Source organism: Haematobia irritans, chromosome 1, assembly GCF_050003625.1.
Source record: "Haematobia irritans isolate KBUSLIRL chromosome 1, ASM5000362v1, whole genome shotgun sequence".
Lineage (NCBI taxonomy): Eukaryota > Metazoa > Arthropoda > Insecta > Diptera > Muscidae > Haematobia > Haematobia irritans.
Window position 1 is genome coordinate 155,440,870 of NC_134397.1, and position 20,353 is coordinate 155,461,222.

Genomic DNA, 20,353 nt, shown 5'->3' on the forward strand with positions numbered 1-20,353 from the left:
TCGCGATGCGCGAGCAAAATTTTGATACGCTGCTCTTCTTGCTTGGACGGCATTTTGACAACTGAAGAGTGAATTCCAAAATCAAAATAGGAGCAACATTCTACACACACACCTTCAAAATGAGGGGTGTTCAGGTTTTTTAAATGCAAAATTGAAAAAAATACGTCAAGTTTATATTGACCAAATTTTGATCGTATCACCCTTTATAAATAGAGGACTCAAGCCGTGACCAACCATGCCAGGCTATTCAAGGACATCGAGAACACGTCCCTTCTGGCACAGTGGTTCCAAAACGCCCTAGGAGTTTCCTCTAAGTTTGTGAGTCCCTAGTGGGTCCACGGCCGACCTGTAGGCGTTGAAATTTGGTCACCTCGGGGGTATGAAATTTTGTTTTACATGTCAAATCGACAAATACAAACCGATATCGTTGATCTTTGCTGGATAGAACTTGTAAAACCTTCCAAAAAAAGTTTGCACGTGCGCGAGTATCTTTTATAGTTGCCGAGATATGGGCCTCACATTGTTTTTTTTTTTTTTTGACAAATTGGGGTCAGTATTTTGAACCTAGAATGTCAGTTTTTTTGGGCGGATGTGCTTTAGGTTTGGAATTTCAAAAAATACCGAATTTTGGCCAACTTCTTCGGAAAAGGCAAAGTCACCCAGCAAAAAAAGCGTCGCCAAAAAAGTAATGAAAGTGTTCTTTTTGGATCCGGAAGTGGTGCAAAATTGACGCAGAAGCGATGAATTTAACATGGGCTTGTCATAGGACGGAAGTCCTCCATTTCAACAAACGGTGCACTGAATTTGCATCGCTTCTTTAGGTGTGATCCAAATTCAATGTTTGGGTGTAAATTAAAAAAATTCTGTGATATTTTGTCAAATAAATAATTTTTATAATTTTTAATGGATTCTCGCTTGTCTGGCTTCAAATATTTTCAAAAATTCACAATTTTTTCAGATTGGATTTAGCATTTTTTTTCGACAAAATTTAAATAATTTGTACCATTTTATGAATTCTTAAACTGTTTTTAACCAATTTGAAACAAAAAAAGTTAAAATTACCAATTTAAAATATGAAAAAAACATGTTTTATAAAAATTGAATGAAAGAACATCATTGGGAGTACATCTTCTGGAAGTGGTTTTAAAATTGTGCCTTCTGAAGAACTTCTGTCGTAACATTTTTTCTCTAGACTTATCCCAATTTGCTTGTTTCTTATAGAACACCAAATAAGTATAAGTTTTAAGCTTTTATCGGCCATTTTGGTCAAAAGCTTAGGAAAACACCTCAGCTTTTACAAAAAATTATGTTAATATCTTTATCCGTTCAAAATTTGCACAATTATTTCTCAAAAAAGCGATTTGGAACAACTGTGCGGAAGGAACCAAACGTTGAGTTCTAAATTGTCTGCACTGGCGCCAGTTGTATGTGGAATGTAAGTATAAGAATTCAAGGTCCCGCGGAGTTAAACAAGAACTTCACCAAAGTTGGTGACGGTTTAATCTCTACCTATCGTCTATTCCATCCCCTCCTGATGGCGACAATATTATTAATATGCGGACGATTGTACAATCTTGGCATTCCGACCAATTGTTTATGACATCTGCAACAACCTTGCTGATCGTACCAGTTATTTTACTGCTAAAAATTAGAGGATATCTGCCACCAAATTCTCAGCCACACTATTCACTACATGGACGACAGAAGTAGGCAGTTGAATGTCAGATTCTATGGCGAAACAATTCTAAATATAAATTATACCAAGATTCTCGGGGTCACATTTAACAGCTTTTCTAAGTCGTCTGCAATTTGTGAGTAGTAAAAACAAGACCCTCAAGTCGCTTGCCGGCAGCACTTGGGGTGCGGACAAAGAAACCTTGTTGATTGCCTATAAGGCAATTGGCCGCTCAGTGGTAAACTATGAATCACAAAATTAATTGATCCAATACATTTTTAATTGAAATGTCTGCAATCACAGGAATGAGTACACAGAAAAAAAATTCACAAAAATTTTTCCAATTAAAGTCGATTCAACAATTTTTTTAATTGAAACAAAAATTAATAGTATATTTTTCAATCACAAAAATTAATAGTATTTTTTTTTTAATTGACTTTCAATTAATTTTTTAATTGATACTATCATGTCTGTGATTGATTAATCGGATCAATTAATTTCGTGATTGTATCAGTTTTTTGTCAAAATTTTAATTGTCCCAATTAAAAAATTAATTGATCCAATTAATTTTTGTTTCAATTAAAAATGTGAAATTTTAATTGAAAAAATTTTTAATTGGAAACATTTTGGTGATATTTTCCTGTTTTCAGACGAAGAATGTTGAACAGTTAAAGCTTTTAAAAACTTATCATGTATTAAAATCTCGACTATAAAATGCTCATCGTCAACGTTAGCTCACTCAAAAATTAAAGTAACCACCATTTGATGCCCTTATTGTTGGTATTTCAAATAGCATTATCATTACGACACGTAGTCAATTTTGTGTTGATTTTTTATTTAGAAAAGTTGTAATAGATCGAATTATTAGAAATATTATTTTTTAGCTGAACACAAATCAAATAAAATAAAAAAAAACATATAAATATATAATTATTATATATATGTTTGTATGAATTACATATTCATAGAATCATGTTAACACTATCTTTCATAGTTTAAACAATTTAGAATGTATGTATTGCGAAATTGAAGTGGAAAAGAAGAATATTTACTTTAAGCCAAAATGGATGAATTATTAAAGGAAACTATTAAATTAATTATAAATTGTATGTTGTTTCTCTTTTATTACACTCAACGAAAAATGCTGGCAGAAACATACTTGGTGCCATATATACATACTACAGCTCTACCGAAACGATATTAGACTAAAATTTGCATGTTTGGCCGGGGCCGAACACGGATTTGGATTTAAAAATTATTAATGGTTTGGTAGATTTTGCAAAATATTCCAATCCAACTAAAGGCGGGTACTATGTACGGTTTTCGAGTTGAAAATCACTTTACTTTTGTAATTACTTTTCCTGAAATAATCAAAATTATAAATGAAAAAAAAAATATTTCTGTAAATTCTTACCGAAATCTAGAGGAAAATTTCAACTCGAAACATAGTACTGACATTAAGAGGGAATTCTTTAATAGAAATAAAATTTTGACAAAATTTTCTATAGAAATAAAATTTTGACAAAATTTTCTAGAGAAATAAAATTTTGACAAAATTTCCTTTAGAAATAAAATTTTCTATGGAAACAAAATATTGATACAATTTTTTATACAAATAAAATTTTGACAAAATCTTCCATAGAAATAAAATTTTGACAAAAGTTTCTATAGAAATAAAATTTTGACAAAATTTACTATAGAAATAAAATTTTGACAAAATTTTCTAAGAAACAAAATTTTGACAAAATTTTCTATAGAAATAAAATTTTAACAAAATTTTCTATTTTGGCAAAATTTTCTACAGAAATAAAATTTTGACAAAATTTTCTATAGAAATAAAATGTTGACAAAACTTTCTATAGAAATAAAATTTTCTATAGAAATAACATTTTGACAAATTTTCTATAGAAATAAAATTTTGACAAAATTTTCTATAGAAATACAGTCGAAGCTCGGTTTAACGAACGATATATTGTCAGGCCCTTTCGTTATTTAGAAAAATTCGTTAAATCGAACGGGAATATTAAATGTTAACTTTTATTGAAAATCGTAGTGTTTTTACCAGATGAGTAAAAATGCATAATCATTTGAAAAAATTAAAGTACAGAGACACTTAAAAAATAATACTTAAAATAATCCTGATGAACTTGATATATCTAGGTTAGGTTAGATTGAAGAGAGGATCCAAGATTCGCTGTCGTATGGGGGCCTATATACACCCATGTCATAATTTGTATACTCTAACTTCTTAGACGAATTGCCTAATTTGTTTCCAGTGCTCGGTTTCAAGAATGGCCAGGCATAGGTAGTGTTCATAGTAACATCTTCCTAAAACGTCTTACATACACCACTACTCCGCTGCTCCTGTCGGCACAGATGTACTCTCAACGCTAGATTGCCGTTTCGACCGGGCACCAAAAAAGTTGTTCAGCGGTAGTTTATCCCTCTCACTAATGATGTTGATATTCCTGTGTATTTCATAGTTTATCTTCAGCTATAAGAGGGAGGTTCCTTGTTATTGAGCTAAATTTAGAATCGGGTAGCACTCATTATTAAGAGAAAAATTCACCACCTGTCCAACTGACAATCCTACGAAATATTGTCACTAACGAACCTATTACAGGACTAGTACCAGTGCTCGAGTTTGTCGTAGTTTTTAAATTTTCATATAATTTATTGATTTCTATACTCTCTTTTTTTCTTTCTGATGCAATTTGGATGATCAAAATAATTGGAATGAGTCCAATCCGTGGCCTGCAGTGTAAATTTATCCCCGTGAATGACAAACCCGTGTTGAAGTGACCGGTCCCTTCCATACGTTTCGGCCAGAACTGGGACTGGTATATTCACACCAGGGAGAAGTCCTGTACCGGTTCTGTTGTAGATCCATTACCCGTAGCGAAGCTGCGCCACTCTATCTAACATAACTTTACCAGTTACCCGGCCATTGAATATGTGTTTTTAAACATTTTAATGGAATCTAAATATCTTGGGAATGCCGAACTTTGTGGACATTTCCTAAGGACTTAAGCCATACTCCCAATCGTCAAATATTGCTGATTTTTTGTTGTTTATTTTCTTAAGATTAAAAGCCTTTTCGTTAAATCGAACGTAAATTTTGTTCAATTGTTCGTTATTTAGAATACTCAATGTTAAGAATTTTGACGTTCGTTAAAATGGATTTTCGCTAAATGGGATTTTCGTTAAACAGAGCTTCGACTTTAAAATTTTGACAAAATTTACTATAGAAATAAAATTTTGACAAAATTTTCTATAGAAACAAAATTTTGGCAAAATTTTCTATAGAAATAAAATTTTAACAAAATTTTCTATTTTGGCAAAATTTTCTATAGAAATAAAATTTTGACAAAATTTTCTATAGAAATAAAATGTTGACAAAACTTTCTATAGAAATAAAATTTTGACAAAATTTTCTATAGAAATAAAATTTTGACAAAATTTTCTATAGAAATAAAATTTTGACAAAATTTTCTATAGAAATAAAATTTTGACAAAATTTTCTATAGAAATAAAATTTTCTATTGAAACAAAATATTGATACAATTTTTTATACAAATAAAATTTTGACAAAATCTTCCATAGAAATAAAATTTTAATAAAGTTTCTATAGAAATAAAATTTTGACAAAATTTACTATAGACATAAAATTTTGACAAAATTTTCTAAGAAACAAAATTTTGACAAAATTTTCTATAGAAATAAAATTTTAACAAAATTTTCTATTTTGGCAAAATTTTCTATAGAAATAAAATTTTGACAAAATTTTCTATAGAAATAAAATGTTGACAAAACTTTCTATAGAAATAAAATTTGCTATAGAAATAACATTTTGACAAATTTTCTATAGAAATAAAATTTTGACAAAATTTTCTATAGAAATAAAATTTTGACAAAATTTACTATAGAAATAAAATTTTGACAAAATTTTCTATAGAAACCAAATTTTGGCAAAATTTTCTATAGAAATAAAATTTTAACAAAATTTTCTATTTTGGCAAAATTTTCTATAGAAATAAAATTTTGACGAAATTTTCTATAGAAATAAAATGTTGACAAAACTTTCTATAGAAATAAAATTTTGACAAAATTTTCTATAGAAATAAAACTTTGACAAATTTTCTATAAAAAAAAAAAATTGACAAAATTTTCTATAGAAATAAAATTTTGACAAAATTTTCTATAGATATAAAATTTTTATATAGAAATAAAATGTTGACAAATTTTCTATATAAATAAAATTTTGACAAAATTTTCTATAGAAATAAAATTTTGGCAAAATTTTCTATGGAAATAAAATTTTGTCAAAATTTTTTATAGAAATAAAATTTTGACAAAATTTTCTATAGAAATAAATTTTTGGCAAAATTTTCTATAGAAATAAAATTTTGACAAAATTTTCTATAGAAATAAAATTTTGACAACATTTTCTATAGATATAAAATTTTGACAACATTTTCTATAGATATAAAATTTTGACAAAAGTTTCTATAGAAATAAAATTTTGACAAAATTTTCTATGGAAATTAATTTATCGGCTTTATATTGAACTGTTTTAAAGAAAAAGTAACCGCGAAAAGCGAACACAGAACTGACCTTAATCCAGAACACAGAACTGACCTTAATCCTTTGGAGGTTTAATATGAAAAACCGGTGCATTTGATGCATGGAACGTGGCGATTCGTAGTTGACGCAAAGGCAACCTACAACGGTCTATAGAGTAACAAATAAATAAAATCAAAAATGTTATTAAAGTTCTAATGTTGAAAGCGGATTAAATTGAAAATTATGAGATAGAAAATATTGAAAGATTTTCAACGGAGCGATTCGGTCTGGTATAGGTTTGTATCTATTATTTTCATCTCAATAGCTCAATTAACCCTCTAATGCCCCAATTTTTTGTCACCTGATTAAATTTTAAATGTTAGCGACACAAAAGAAAGAAAACTAAACAATATAAATTTATACGGTAAAATTCAGTATATACTGCAAAGCCTCTTGAACAGTTTAAACTAAGTTTTCTCTTTATTTTACCCATTTTTGTTGTCTTAAGGTGTGTTTTACTAAAAGCTTCCTTATTAAATGAAGCCCGACTAAAGGCGGGATTGGGCATTAGAGGGTTAAGTTCTTTAACTTCCTTTGTACAAAAAAGGCTAAAATATATAAATGTTATATAAAATAATGCATTTGTACGTAAATCGTCTGTTTCCATACCCATCAGGCATGAGTAAGGTTTGATCGGAAATTCAGAATTAAAACTGTCAACGGTGAAAATTTTAATAGTATTTGTGATAATTGAAATCCTTATCAAATTCGTTATTAACGTACATATATACATTACCTTTACCAACTCTTCAATCGAGCGTGGACCATTTGATTTGATATTGCAAACAATCATTTGGTTGTTTTGTTTAAAATGTAAGCCGAATCCTTATATATATTTATATGTATTACCATCGTTCGTTTTCATTATATTTGTATTACATTCTACATTTTCTTACGAGCGGTTAATTTCTATTAACAAATACTTATTCTTTTATCATTATTTTCTATGAACAAATATCTTTTATAAAAAAAGATTAGTTTTCCTTATATCGACAAATTAAATTAGATGCGAATTACAATAATAATTTTAGACGACAATAATATTCGTTTGTGTGTTTCAAATTCATTTAAAAAAATGAAATAAAATTAACTTATACATAGGGCAAACATGTAAAAATATATATATATAGAAAGACAAAATTAAAAATTAATAAAACTAAATTATTACAAACTATACAATTTAAATTTTATAGCGAATCTTGAGATTTTTTTCGCACGCTTAAGGACAGTGAAAAAATGGAGGTGTTTTATGTGAGAACATAATTCATAATTAAATATTTCTTTGGAGACACAGGGGTAAAGGGCTAATTTTAGATAAAAGTTGGTGTTTATATAAATATCTTATACATACATGTGTGTGTATATATGGGTGTGTGTATGTTTTTTTTTTATTATTGAGAGCTGGCATAATGGATGATAATTTACAAAATATTTTAAAGAATAAAATTGAGAATGCGCGAATGAATGATCTGTTTATGTCAGTTTGTGTTTTGGTAGTAATGCACCATTTGGGTGCATATACCTATGTTGTCTATAATTCGTATTTGTTCCAATAAAAAATAATCGTTTGTTTCATTTTATAAAAAATTAGTTATTTTAATGACTACAGCAAACGAGGCATTGAATGCTGAGTACAGATCGATTTATATGGATTTTGGGGTATTGCTTTATGTCACATCATCTGGCGATGGTTGTTGCTGTGGTCTAAATATATGCCGTTCTTGATCTTCCTGTAATTGTTCTCTTTCGATATTAGCATTGTTATTATTTTCGGCTATTTCATTAATGTTATCAAAATTGAATGGTAAACTAGCCGGACCTGTCACCGTATTCGATGTAGATGGCTCGCCACGATGATGTTGCGAAAGAATATCATGTGATTCATTTAAAATATTTTCAGTCTCTTCATTTTGCTGTGTTCTGTGTGATGATAACTGCTCTTGATTGGGGCAGTTGTTGTTACTGTTGCCTGGAGGAGGTGGTGGCGTTTGTGACAATGTGTTACTTAAGAAGCTATTACTGCTTGATGAAATGTCCTCCAGATATGGATGCAATGCTAAGGCTGTAGGTCTTGTGGTTAATTGTGTATTTACTTGTTGTTCTTGATTTTGATGATTTTGTCGCTCTTCTAGATTAAAATTTGAATTTTCTTCTGACTCATCAAAATCTTGTCTTCCGTCATCGTTGGCATCATCGCCATCCCCATCTGCATCTTCCATTTCATCGTCTTCTTCGCCGTTCTCTTCATATTCTTCATTGGCATTGCCCACAGTAGGCGTTGCTTGTTCAGCTAAGGAATTATGGTGAGGTTTTAAAACAGGTTGCGCTTCTGTATCCATATCTGGCATTTGCTTAATAACTCCAGATAGTGTTGTAGCCATTTCATGGTCACTTGCATTTTCTTTACATTCACTTTCAGATTCTGAGTTATTTGTTGCAATACTACATGCAATTTGTTGCGAATGTTGATTTAGTGGTACCATTGTAATGACATCGGTGTTGCTTTGATCTGAAGTATCCATTGGAGTTGAATGCAAATTAAATTGGCCAGTTGTCTTATTATGTCCAGCATAAGAACTTTCATTGGATTCTCTTTCCATATCTACAGGGTTTGCAAATGGTTCTGAACTTCTATCATGTACTGTTGAAGCAATCGATGAGTTATTTGTTTGATCAGCTGCATTATAAGCGGATGGTTCGAAAGATTCTCCAATAGCATCGTCATTAGTTTCTCCTCTTTGTTCTGCATTTTCAGCTGCCACTTGTTTCTCTATGTTTGCAATATCAGCTTCAGCTGAAAAGCTATGAACAGGATTGGTATTTTGCTGTTGTTCTGCTAATGATGAGCTTTGTTGATCTTCCATATTTGTTTGGGTTGATGGATATTCGATTATCCCTGATTTATCTGCCAATCGATTTTCCGTAGTTGACATTATAGCATCGTTTATTTTTATTTCTCTATTTAGCTGCTCGTTTTCAGCAGTTAATTCTGCTAATTTTTCTACTTCATCTTTACTTAATTCAATGTCTGCTGAGGCTGTATTGTCTAATTCGAAAGCTGATTTAACCGAAGCAATTTGTAATACTGGAGTTTGTAGATTTTCGAATGAGCTATGCTGAGGCAGCTCTTTTGCCATTGAATTTATTCTTTCCGATTCTGTTGATGTTAATGAAGCACTGGATGAAACCTTCAATTCATCATTTACATCTTTTAATCCTTCTAGTGGGCTGTGCTGCAATATGGCAGATTCATTTTGTTCCATCTCATCCATTTTGCTTTCAACCATAACATCACTTTTTTCTGATTCCGTTTTGATTTCTTCTCTTATGGGCAAAATGCCCGAACTACATACACTGGCAATAACCAAATTTGGCATTTTTAGAGAAGCCTGTGGAGATTCAACAATTTTTTCTTCATCATTAGGATCGTTTGGTGGTTCTCCATTATCACTTATGGTGTTATCATTTTCGCTGCTGTTTGTTTCATGTGGTGTAATAGGTGATTTAGATTCTTCAGCTCCAGGGACATTATTATCATTATCATTATCACCACCATCATTAGTTTCCATTTCACTTTCATCAGACACCTCTGCCTCGCCGTCCTCCTTTTCGGTCTCTTGTATACCTTCCATTTCTGGCGGATATTCCAACTCACGATATTCTCTTATCTCTTCTGTAATAAGAATAAAAAAGTAAACATACATTTGTTGAAATAAATATTGTGCTCGTTGAAAAAATTTAGTAATGAAGAAATTCCGTGGAAAATTAAACACAAAAAAAATACACAGTAGAAAATTTTGTTAAGCAGCAAGTCTGAAAAGAGACTCGTCAATCGGTATGTTCTTAAATTAGGACATAAAAGGAAAAAAATGTCAGCCGATATAAATATAAAAAATATGTTTTTTATTTCATAATTTCGATTCGTTTTGTTTTTTTTCCTATATTTCGGTTGACGTCGTCAAAACTGATTAAATATTTTTGATAAATATTTCCTTAAATATTTGTTTTTATCAAAAGCAAAATTAACGAATTGTTGGTCGTTTAAATATAAAATTATATCCAAATGCTTATATATTTTTGCATACTTTCACTAATGAGTGCCACGAAAAAATGCACGTTATCGAACAAACTCACATAAACGAAAAACATATTTTTACTTTTACTCACTTATGGTTCTCTCATGAGTTATGGACATTTTTTCGGTAGTTGTGTCTAGGGAGAATTACCCACAGTCACGAGCACTGCCGTGAGTATCGAGCCATTCTATACACAAATAAAATTGTTTCTGATTCCATCACGAAATGTATTGATCCAATTAATTTTTCAATTGAAATGTCTTCAATCACGAAAATGATAGTGTCAATCACAATTTTAATTGGGCATAAGAAATACTTCATTAAAAAATTAATTAATTTCATTAGATCATTTCAATTGATTGATGTTGACTGTAAAACTCAATACATTTTTTAATTAAAAAACGTAACTATTTTCAATTACTATCTGAATTGACTTGGTATTTTTGTTTGATTAACAATAGATTGTTTGAAATACATTTTGAATTAAAAATTAAAAAGCAAAAAAATGTCCATCACTTTTTATATTACATGTTAGCCTGATACCGAAACAGGCAATTGACGTCCAAATGCATTATATCTAATTATACAATAATTTTTCGAGCTTTATGGACAGATATAGATTAAGGAACATGGTTAATAGAGCCATTGAAAAGAAAACGCCAGATACAAATCTATACACGCCTGGACTGTACATGTTTCGGTTCGGGCGAATTAACCTTTCCACAGCCTTTAGTATAGATCTGGCTGGGAGAGATAACTCAATTTTGGGCCCTTTATGCTAACTCCTTATGGAGAAAACATTTGGGAAATTTCCTCTTACAAATTGAATCATCTTTTCTCCCACTGTACATCATCTTTTCATATAACTTACAAGTCCCTTAATCTTATTTTTATTTCATTTTGTTACATAGTAATGCAACAACACGAAATTTATTTTTAGAAAGCTAATTTGTTAGAATTCACCTAAGGGGTGAACAGTCGAACAATGCTTATTGTTTCTACAGTCAACTACAACATATCACAATTAACAGAAACTGGTTTCCAGGATACAACAACAATTCTAACGCGTACATTAGTCGTGTTTTTCCTAGTTTTACGACGGGCTCATCGTTGCTTATTATATTACATGTTAGCCTGATACCGAAACAGGCAATTGACGTCCAAATGCATTATATCTAATTATACAATTATTTTTCGAGCTTTAACTGACTTAGTCTTCCGGATTTGATTTAAAAGTTAATTGTATTTTCAATCATTGACTTAATGAACTTAATGTTTCTATGTTGACTATGGTAATTGAAAACATTTTCAACTTCAATCCAATTCTTAATTGAAAATAGTGGTCGATGGGAAAATTCTGTGATGGTTGTCGTGATTTTGTTCGTTTTTGAGTGTATGACTTGTCACATCACGAGTACAAATTTACCTTTGTAAGTGAGCATAAGTGAAATTTCACTCACGCTCACATCTCTAAATGTAGCACTATTAACTATATAGTCTTCGTACTCACCTTCATCCTCATTATCGTCTTCCTCTTCCTCCTCGCATTCTTCGTCTTCCTCTTCTTCTTCAACCTCCTCTTCAGCCTCATCATCTTCAGCATCAATTTCATCATCTTCGTCTTCTTCAACTGCCTCTTCCTGCTCATCGTCGTCATCATCCTTTTTATGGGCAACGAGCACTTTACGTTTCTTAACGCCGTTCACCGAATGCTTGCGAGAACGTATCTTCTTGGGAGATATTTGAGTATCGTCTATGTCCAAGTCCTTCTCCTGCTTAATAGTTATATTGTTAAAATCAATTGTAGATATATAGGCTTGTTCTTCAGCTGTAAGATGCTGCGAACTTGTAGTGCCTTCAGGCTCTGTTGGCGTTGGAGATGGAGATGGGGAAGATGATGGCGATGGGTATGGTGAACGCGAATGGGAATGTGACGGTGAAGGCGAAGCCGAATGAGAATGTGTAGAACTAGTTGGTGTAGGAGAGGCAAGCGGTTGTGTTGGTGTTGGCGTTTCATCAGAATAACCCCGATTTTGTGGTTCTGGTTTAATAAACATTGGTATAAAATCACTTTGAACCGGTTCTGGTGGTAAAGGTAGCGTAACACCACTTTGCACCGATGATATTTGCAGAACAGGTTGGGTTCCCGTAGTGGGTGATGTCCGTATGCCGCTGGGTTTCGCTGTGGACTTGCAAGCTTTGTTGCGACTTTTAACAGTCTGGGGGGTCTTCAAGACAATTTTTTGTATTGGTTTAGGTTTAATTTGCTTTGACTTCTTTTCACTGGGCTGGTTTTGTTCATTTTCTTTTGTGCTTGGTGATGTTTCGTCATCTTCATATTCCATTGGTGTTCCCATTTCCGCTTCATCGGTTTCCATATCAATACCACTAGAAACATTTGAGATTTTCATTGCAGCATCAACCCCACTTGATATATTGGTAATTTTCATCATTCGATCTAATTCTTCACGATTGGGTTTTATATCTTCGTGGTGGTTGTCAGCCATGGCATGGCTATTTGTTATACAGTTTGCTTGCTCGTCCATAGCAATTTCCGAGCTGGTATTAGCACCGTTAAAATCAACACCTTCTGAAATGCAAGAGATTTGTAATTGCATCATTGGTATCGATGTCATTATTGTAGCCTCTGGCAGGGGACGAATTTGTGCAGAATTTGCCACCGATTCATCGGTTTCCATGTTTTCGACAGGTTCAGTTTTAATATGAATTGCTACTGTGGATATACTGCTTTGTTCAGTAATTGAGGGAGCAGTTTCCGGAACTTGCGTAGTATTGAAGGAATCCCTAGAATTAGGCTCTTCATGGAGTTCCTTGTGTGCTTTCGATTGTTTATCTTTTTCCTTGTCTTTGTGTTTTTTCTTTTTCTTTCGTTTCTCAGCCTTCTTATCAATAGCTTGTTGTTCAATAATAGAGGAATTAAGCTGGCCGTGCTCTTTCCTAATTTTTAGTTTCAATCCAAAACCTAAAGTTTTGGTTGGCGTTTCATTGGCAACGGCACTCTGTGAGGTGTCCATGTTTTCATCTATTTCTTGCTTTATTTTCACAGTGTCGTGCTTGTTATTAGCACCATCCTTATTTGCTTCCTCTTCATTGGGGATTTCTTCATCACTATCCTCATTATGATGGTAGTCATCTTGGAAACCGTGATCACCCGTTTCGTTATCACTACCTTCACATTCGGCTGCTTCTGTTTCGGGTTCCACATGGACCTCGGGTTCATGCTTAATACTAACCAAGGCATCTAATGTAGATTTTAAGAGTTCGTCTACTCGTTTAAGTTCTTTTTTCGATACACCCTTTTTACCCGATTTCTTTCCTGTTGTAGTCGGCGAATCCTCTAAACCTGGTATGGACACACATTGATTTGCTGCCATTATAAGAGGTGAGGAAAGTCGGGTTAAGTGCACCACGGGAGACATTTCCAATGGCAAACCAGTAATCCGGGCCATTTCTTCTGCCGCTGCGGCCGCTTCTACATCATTTTCATTTTTTATTCGAACAGCATCTTCTTGGGCCTCTACAGCGGGTGCTACATGTTTTGAATAGTTTAGATATACCTTAGCACAAATGGCGGAATGTTTTATATATTCGGATTCCGAGCGCTGCGAACGATTGCATCCAGCACAACGTCTCGTTTTTACAGCACAGGGGTGTGTATTATATAGGAAATTTGTCTCATATTGGACATGACACTGGGGGCACTCCCGATCCAAAACCATTAAGGCTGGTGGTGTTTCAATATTATGACTTTGCAAATGTCTATAAAAAAAACAAGTGGGTTAAAATGAAAATTGTTCCCTAAACTAATAGAAATTCCTACCGTGCATAGGCATATGTACTAATTATCGACTCTCCGCATAAACCACAAACATATGGAGTCTTGGATAGTTTATGCCAAAGTTGATGATTTTTAATTTCAAAACTCTTTGATATCGTCTCATTACAAGCTGAGCAAACGTAACGCTCCACTTTTGGTATATGATGTAGACGGACATGTGCCTCAAGTTTTCCTTTAGTTGCGAAACGTTCGGTACATATAGAACATCCCTGCTTTAATTTTGTTGATATAGAGGGAGCAGTTGCGGATGGCGGTAAAGTTGGTGGTACTGCCGGTGGAGGTTCTTCCTTAAGCTCTTCTTTGCTGCAAAGACAAAATAGTTTTGTTAGTTCAAAAAGTGTGGGCGATAGAAAATCCCAATCAAACCTTACATTTCGTCTTTTACTGCCGGCTCGTTATTGGTATTGTCTTTATTGGTTTCCTTATGTTTGTGTTTTCCCTTTTTCATTAGACCTTCCTTGGGATCCTTTTTAGATGAAATTTCTTTAACATCGGGTTTAAATGTTACTTTCTTGCGATCATCTTTAGAAGACATATCCTTAACATCTTTTCCATCCTTTCCATCTTTTTCTTTGCTATCTTTTTTGGGCAATACTTCCTTGCATTCTCTTCTTGGGGGTAAATCTTTGATTTCCTTTTTGAGGGCAGCCACTTCCTTGCTTTCTTTCTTCGATGTCAAGTCTTTGCCATCTTTTTTTGCTAGCTTATCTTTGCCATCCTTCTTTGAAGACGTTTCTTTGCTATAAGCGAAAATTTGTATAGTACAATTAAAATTTAGTTGAAAAATAATATTACTTCTCTTCCTTGACAGCTGCATCTTTTTCTTCGTCTTTAACTGCAGCAGCATTTTTGGCCTCCTTCTCTTTTAAACTTTTCATTTTTCTTGTAAGAACTTCGCGACTGCAATTATAAATGTTTTGCCTTGTTTTCAAAATAATGTATTTTTTTAAATGACATATAAAATCATTGTGATTTGGCTAGATATTTATTTATTTTTATTTATTACAATCTTTAATATAATTACAAATTATAATAAAAGTATAACAAAACAAGCAATTAGCAACGTAGGCTATCGGCTTGCTATTTATTCATATAATCAACCAACGCCCTTAAGGACATCATGTTGATAGTTAAAACACCGATTATACTAAACCAAAATTTCTCCCTAACAGGCCAATTGAAAAGTCTCTAGCTTATGTTAAAATAATTTGTTTGCAAAAATTCTTTTTTTTTTTAGAAGAATAGAAGTAGGTTTTTACGCCGATAAGTCATCAAAATGGCTCAAAGTGGAAATTACCGTTGGGAATTTGTAGAAAGTGGCACAAAAAGCGTCACTCGCTATAAAAGGTTGTACACTCATTAAAAAAATGGCACACTTTATCATATAGAAGTCACAATATCTGTGTTTTATTATGGAATTCTGAGATGTGTTTTTTTTTATTTAAATTCTCACTAATCTCAAAAACATGTTATCTCCATTTCATTAAAGCCACGCATTGAAATCGAATATTCAGGAAATTAACTCGGTTAGTATAGAAAATTCTCTGTGCATACTTTTAGGTGGTACACTTACTCACATTATGGTAATCATACACTACATTATTTTTCCGTAATCTTAACGGGATTCGGAATCAAAATATGCTAAAAGTATTATAGTATAAGTGAATGTAAATTAAAGTGGCACATTATAACAAAAATGTGGCACTACAAAAAAGTGGCAATTTTGACAATCAAGTGGCACAACGGCAACGCTGGCTTAATGTCAATTGTAGTCTTGTCGATAATTGCAAAAGTCGAAAGTCAAATGTTCCATATTTTGAAAAAGTCGAAAAGTATAATTTGTATCACTCTCATAACGACTGTTATAATCTTGGCTAAACACCCGCAAGTTAAGTATTTTAGGTTAGGTTAGGTGGCAGCCCGATGTATCAGGCTCACTTTGACTATTCAGTCCATTGTGACACCACATTGGTGAACTTCTCCCTTATCACTGAGTGCTGCCCGATTCGATGTTAATCTCAATGACAAGGGACCTCCTTTTTATAGCCGAGTCCGAACGGCATTCTACATTGCAGTGAAACCACTTAGAGAAGCTTTGAAACCCCCAGAAATGTCACCAGCATTACCGAGGTGGGATAATCCACCGCTGAAAAACTTTTTGGTGTTCAGTCGAAGCTGGAATCGAACCCACGACCTTGTGTATGCAAGGCGGGCATGCCAACGATTGCACCACGGTGGCTCCTGGGTAATTAGCATAACGAAGCGAACCGGGTTCGATTCCCCGCTGGAGTGTCATTGTGAAAATTAATTTTTATACGGGATTTATAAAGTTCTTCGTAAAACTCTAGGCCAAAACCCACAAGGTAAGAATTATTCCTGAGTAGTTTTCATATTAGCATGACGAAGCGAACCGGGTTCGATTCCCAGCTGGAGTATCATTGTGAAAATTAAAAATTTACAAAGTTCTTCACATATTCCACCGTGGTGGAATGGTTAGCATGATCGCCTATCATAAAAAGGACAAAAGATTCGACCGAATACCAAAAAAATCTTCAGTGGTAGTTTATATTTTCCCAGCAATGCAAGCGATATTTGTGACACACGTAATGTGACTCGTTGTTCGGACTCAGCTATCCCTAACGTAATCTAATCAAATTTGAATTATGTAGATAAAAAAAGAAAAAGGAAAAAGACAGATACAAAGCCAACAAATATGACTAAATAAAAAACACACACATCCACTGTTCCATCCTCAGAAAACTGGAAGCAGTTAAAAAAAAGGCTGGAGACGTCCTACTAAATTGTCCCTGGACGTGTCCTTTGGATTGAATGAAAGTCATGCCCTAAAGGGTAAATTTTCCCCTTCAAAAATGGACGGTAAATCCGCCACGATTATATATTTGGTCTGCCATCTTAAGAAGTCGGGACCGAATAATGGACATTTACCATACTTGCTTATGGTACTTTATATTCGTATTTTTATACATATTTCTGAGATTTAAATGTTTTTGGTTTGAGATCTAAATTTTGCTCTGTCTTACTTCAATCGACCTTTGGATTTTTCTAAACACAATTTTTCTTTTTTTCCTAAGTTTTGTGAAAGTCTATTTTTTTTTTCGAAATTTCATAAACACGATATGAAAACCACGATTTATGTTTCAGAAATTGTGGAATGTTTTACAATCTTTATTACTGTGTCCTTATTTAATCTACAAAAAATACTTTAACTTACCCCTCATCTTTGACTGGAACCTCTTTTTCTTCTTCTTTAGGTTCTTTTATGGCTTCCCTTCCTTTAAATTTGGTTTTTTTCGAGGATGCCTCTTTAAGAGATAGACCTGCTAAACGCAACTTTTTATTACTCATTACTGGTGGAGCAATTGTTTCCTTTTTGGGCGCCACTGCTGGGGTTTCTTCGGCTACAACATCCGCCTTTCTTTTACGATTAAGTAGTTTATTGGGTACGGCTGGTGGCACTGCCGGGACTTCTTCCTTTATTTCAGTTTTCGGTTTAGGTTCAACCACAGGCTTCTTCACAACGTTCTTCAGACCCAACAATTTTCTTGTCTGGGCATTTGTAGCATAACACATTTCGCGAAATTCATAAAAATCGTTAATTTTATCGACACACAAGCTACACATGGTCTGTGGCATACGATCGTCCTTTGTTATCTAAAATGAAAATGCATGGTAGTATAACAATCAAAATCCTCGACTACACCCCTCCTACTGTGTGCACCGACTCTATATATCCCCCCACCTACCAGTAATCCAATAAGTACATTTATTTTCTGAGACATCTCCGGTTCAGTTTCTACGTCAATTGACGGTTCGTCCCTATCTTCCGTCAAGATGGGGATCATATCAGGATAATCCATTCCGCATAAACGACAAATTTTATATAAATTTGCCTTTAGCTTCCTATCAATCTTTATTGCAAATCGTTCCATTGTGTATATTTTAGTAATGCTATATCAATGAATAAACTTGAACTGTCTTTGTCACTATTTAGGTTAAATAACATATGTATACATAAGATTCATATTGATTTCTTATTTCCATTTGGAATTAAATCAATGGTTTACAAAAATTTTCCACAATACACAAGCAACTACAACCCTATTTTCTTTGACAGTTAATGGTAAATTGAAAAAAGATTTGCCAATACTTTGAAATATCTTTGGTGCCAGTGATGATAATCAGGGTACACTTAGTATAAGGTAGAAGCATAAAGCCAGTTTATTTCTATTTTCGATAGGACAAAATCCAAACAAGAGAGAATTGTTTTTGCTTCATTATCTCTGCCTTATAATTATTGAACCTTGGATGAAAAATTTATTTTCAAGCTTTTCTACAATATAATTAAATATGGATCGCTGGTAGGAATTTGTAGAAATATATATATCTAATCCAGAATTGTGGAAAAAAAAAACTTTGAAGACTTTTATATCCATTCGATAGAAATCTGTGTGAAATGTAATTTGTAATTTATCAAACAGTTGATTACAGGAATATGTGAATATCTTTAGAAACCATTATCCAGTAAAATATCAAACTAGGCGCCGTTCAGACTATTAGTTTATCCGGAAGAAAATTTGTGTTTTGCGCCTTTAAGGCCGGTACTATGTTCATTCTTCCGAAAGATTTTTATGGAAACCATTATTTCGCACATAGAAAGTGGCGTTTTTTTAGGTAGCTTGGAGCGCTATTTTACAGGGAGCGATATTGGATTAAGTTGGTGGTTGTTGCTTGTTTTTACAAAATAACATTTTATTTTTCCTTGGGCAATTAATCTGCTATTCCTTTGATCCTTTGTATAGTTTCGGAACAAAAATATGGTCCGTGTTTGATTTATAAACCTGCACAAATAGTTTTTAATAAATAAATTATTTCTTAATTCACATTGCAAATGGCGCCGTGCTATAAACGTCAGTTTTTCAACACGAAAAAACAAAGTATCGCAAATGGAAAAAATTTCGCAAATTTTTCGCATTTTTTGGTTTTGTATGGAGTTTCAACGCGAAAACCGAACAGAGTACCGGCCTTTAGGCCGGTACTATGTTCATTCTTGCGAAAAATTCTTATGGAAACCATTATTTCGCACATAGAAAGCGGCGAACAGAGTACCGGCCTTTTCGGATTATAAGTTTATCCGGACGGAATGTCAGTTTTTGTAAGCAAACTTACTGTGTGAGCGAAAATTGGAGGTACTGAGTCTTGCAGATTTTAAGTTTATCCGGACGACAGTGGTCGTGTCGAACATATCCTATATATTGACCATAATATAAGTTAAGTCCGAAGGCATAATCGATGCTGCTGCATGTTTATGGGATTGATACCACATTTACCGATTATTTAGTCATCAAAAAATTGTCGTATCGATTGGACACACTGTAAGATTCTTTAGAAACACAGACATTCCGTCTAGAAAAACTTATATTCTGTAAGATGCATGAGATGAACTTTGTACAGTTTATGTGCTGTTCAGATAATAAGTTTTCTGTGTTTCTAAGAAATCTTATGCGCTTTACAGAATATCAGTTACTCCGGACGACAGTGCTCGTGTCGAACATATCCCTTATATTGTGCACATATAAGTTAAGTCCGAAGGCATAATCGATACTGCTGCATGTTTATGGGATCGATAACACAATTACCGATTATTTAGTCATCGCCGACAAGTCGTATCGATCCGACACACTGTAAGATTCTTTACAAACACCCACATTCCGTCCGGAATAACTGATAGTCTGTAAAACGCATTAAACGGCGTTCTCACTAAACACGTTTTGGGGTTTGAAATGTTTTCCCTTTATGAGCATATAAAAACCAGTCGTTTTCCCCATACAAAAAAATCAAGTTCAAAACACAAGTTTTCCTCAAAAACACGTCAGTTTTATAATGTAAACCCCCTTAAGCCTAGTACTAAGATAACGTTTTCACACGAAAAACTGTTAGTGTGTAAATATAACCATAGCGATAGGCGGTAGGCGAACACTTATTTACGTGTATTTCTTATGGGAAGCCCAAAATCCGCGACGGAATACCGTGACGGCTAGCGGCGTGTCGCTAAATTAAAAATTATTGGCGAAAACTGGTATAGTGTTGCCATCGCTTATC

The 20,353-nt window shown here is 33.2% G+C and overlaps 1 protein-coding gene across 1 annotated transcript; it reads right to left on the reverse strand.

The window, feature by feature from the left end:
• Positions 1-7,090: 7,090 nt before the first annotated feature.
• On the reverse strand, positions 7,091-18,350 carry LOC142222046 (uncharacterized). Its single transcript, XM_075291976.1, has 7 exons — positions 17,998-18,350; positions 17,466-17,905; positions 15,029-15,133; positions 14,605-14,973; positions 14,216-14,536; positions 11,885-14,154; positions 7,091-9,971 (listed from the first exon to the last, which is right to left on the reverse strand). Exons 1-7 carry the CDS (start codon positions 18,181-18,183, stop codon positions 7,966-7,968), a joined length of 5,697 nt encoding a protein of 1,898 aa, XP_075148091.1. The 5' UTR covers positions 18,184-18,350; the 3' UTR covers positions 7,091-7,965.
• Positions 18,351-20,353: the final 2,003 nt, after the last annotated feature.

Coding starts and splice junctions, on each gene's coding strand:
- LOC142222046 (XM_075291976.1), bottom strand. CDS start 18,183: ATGGAACGATTTGCAATAAAGATTGATAGGAAGCTAAAGGCAAATTTA. Junction 15,134..17,465: donor GTTCCAGTCAAAGATGAGGG/GTAAGTTAAAGT, acceptor TTATAATTGCAG/TCGCGAAGTTCTTACAAGAA. Junction 14,537..14,604: donor CCGGCAGTAAAAGACGAAAT/GTAAGGTTTGAT, acceptor TTGTCTTTGCAG/CAAAGAAGAGCTTAAGGAAG.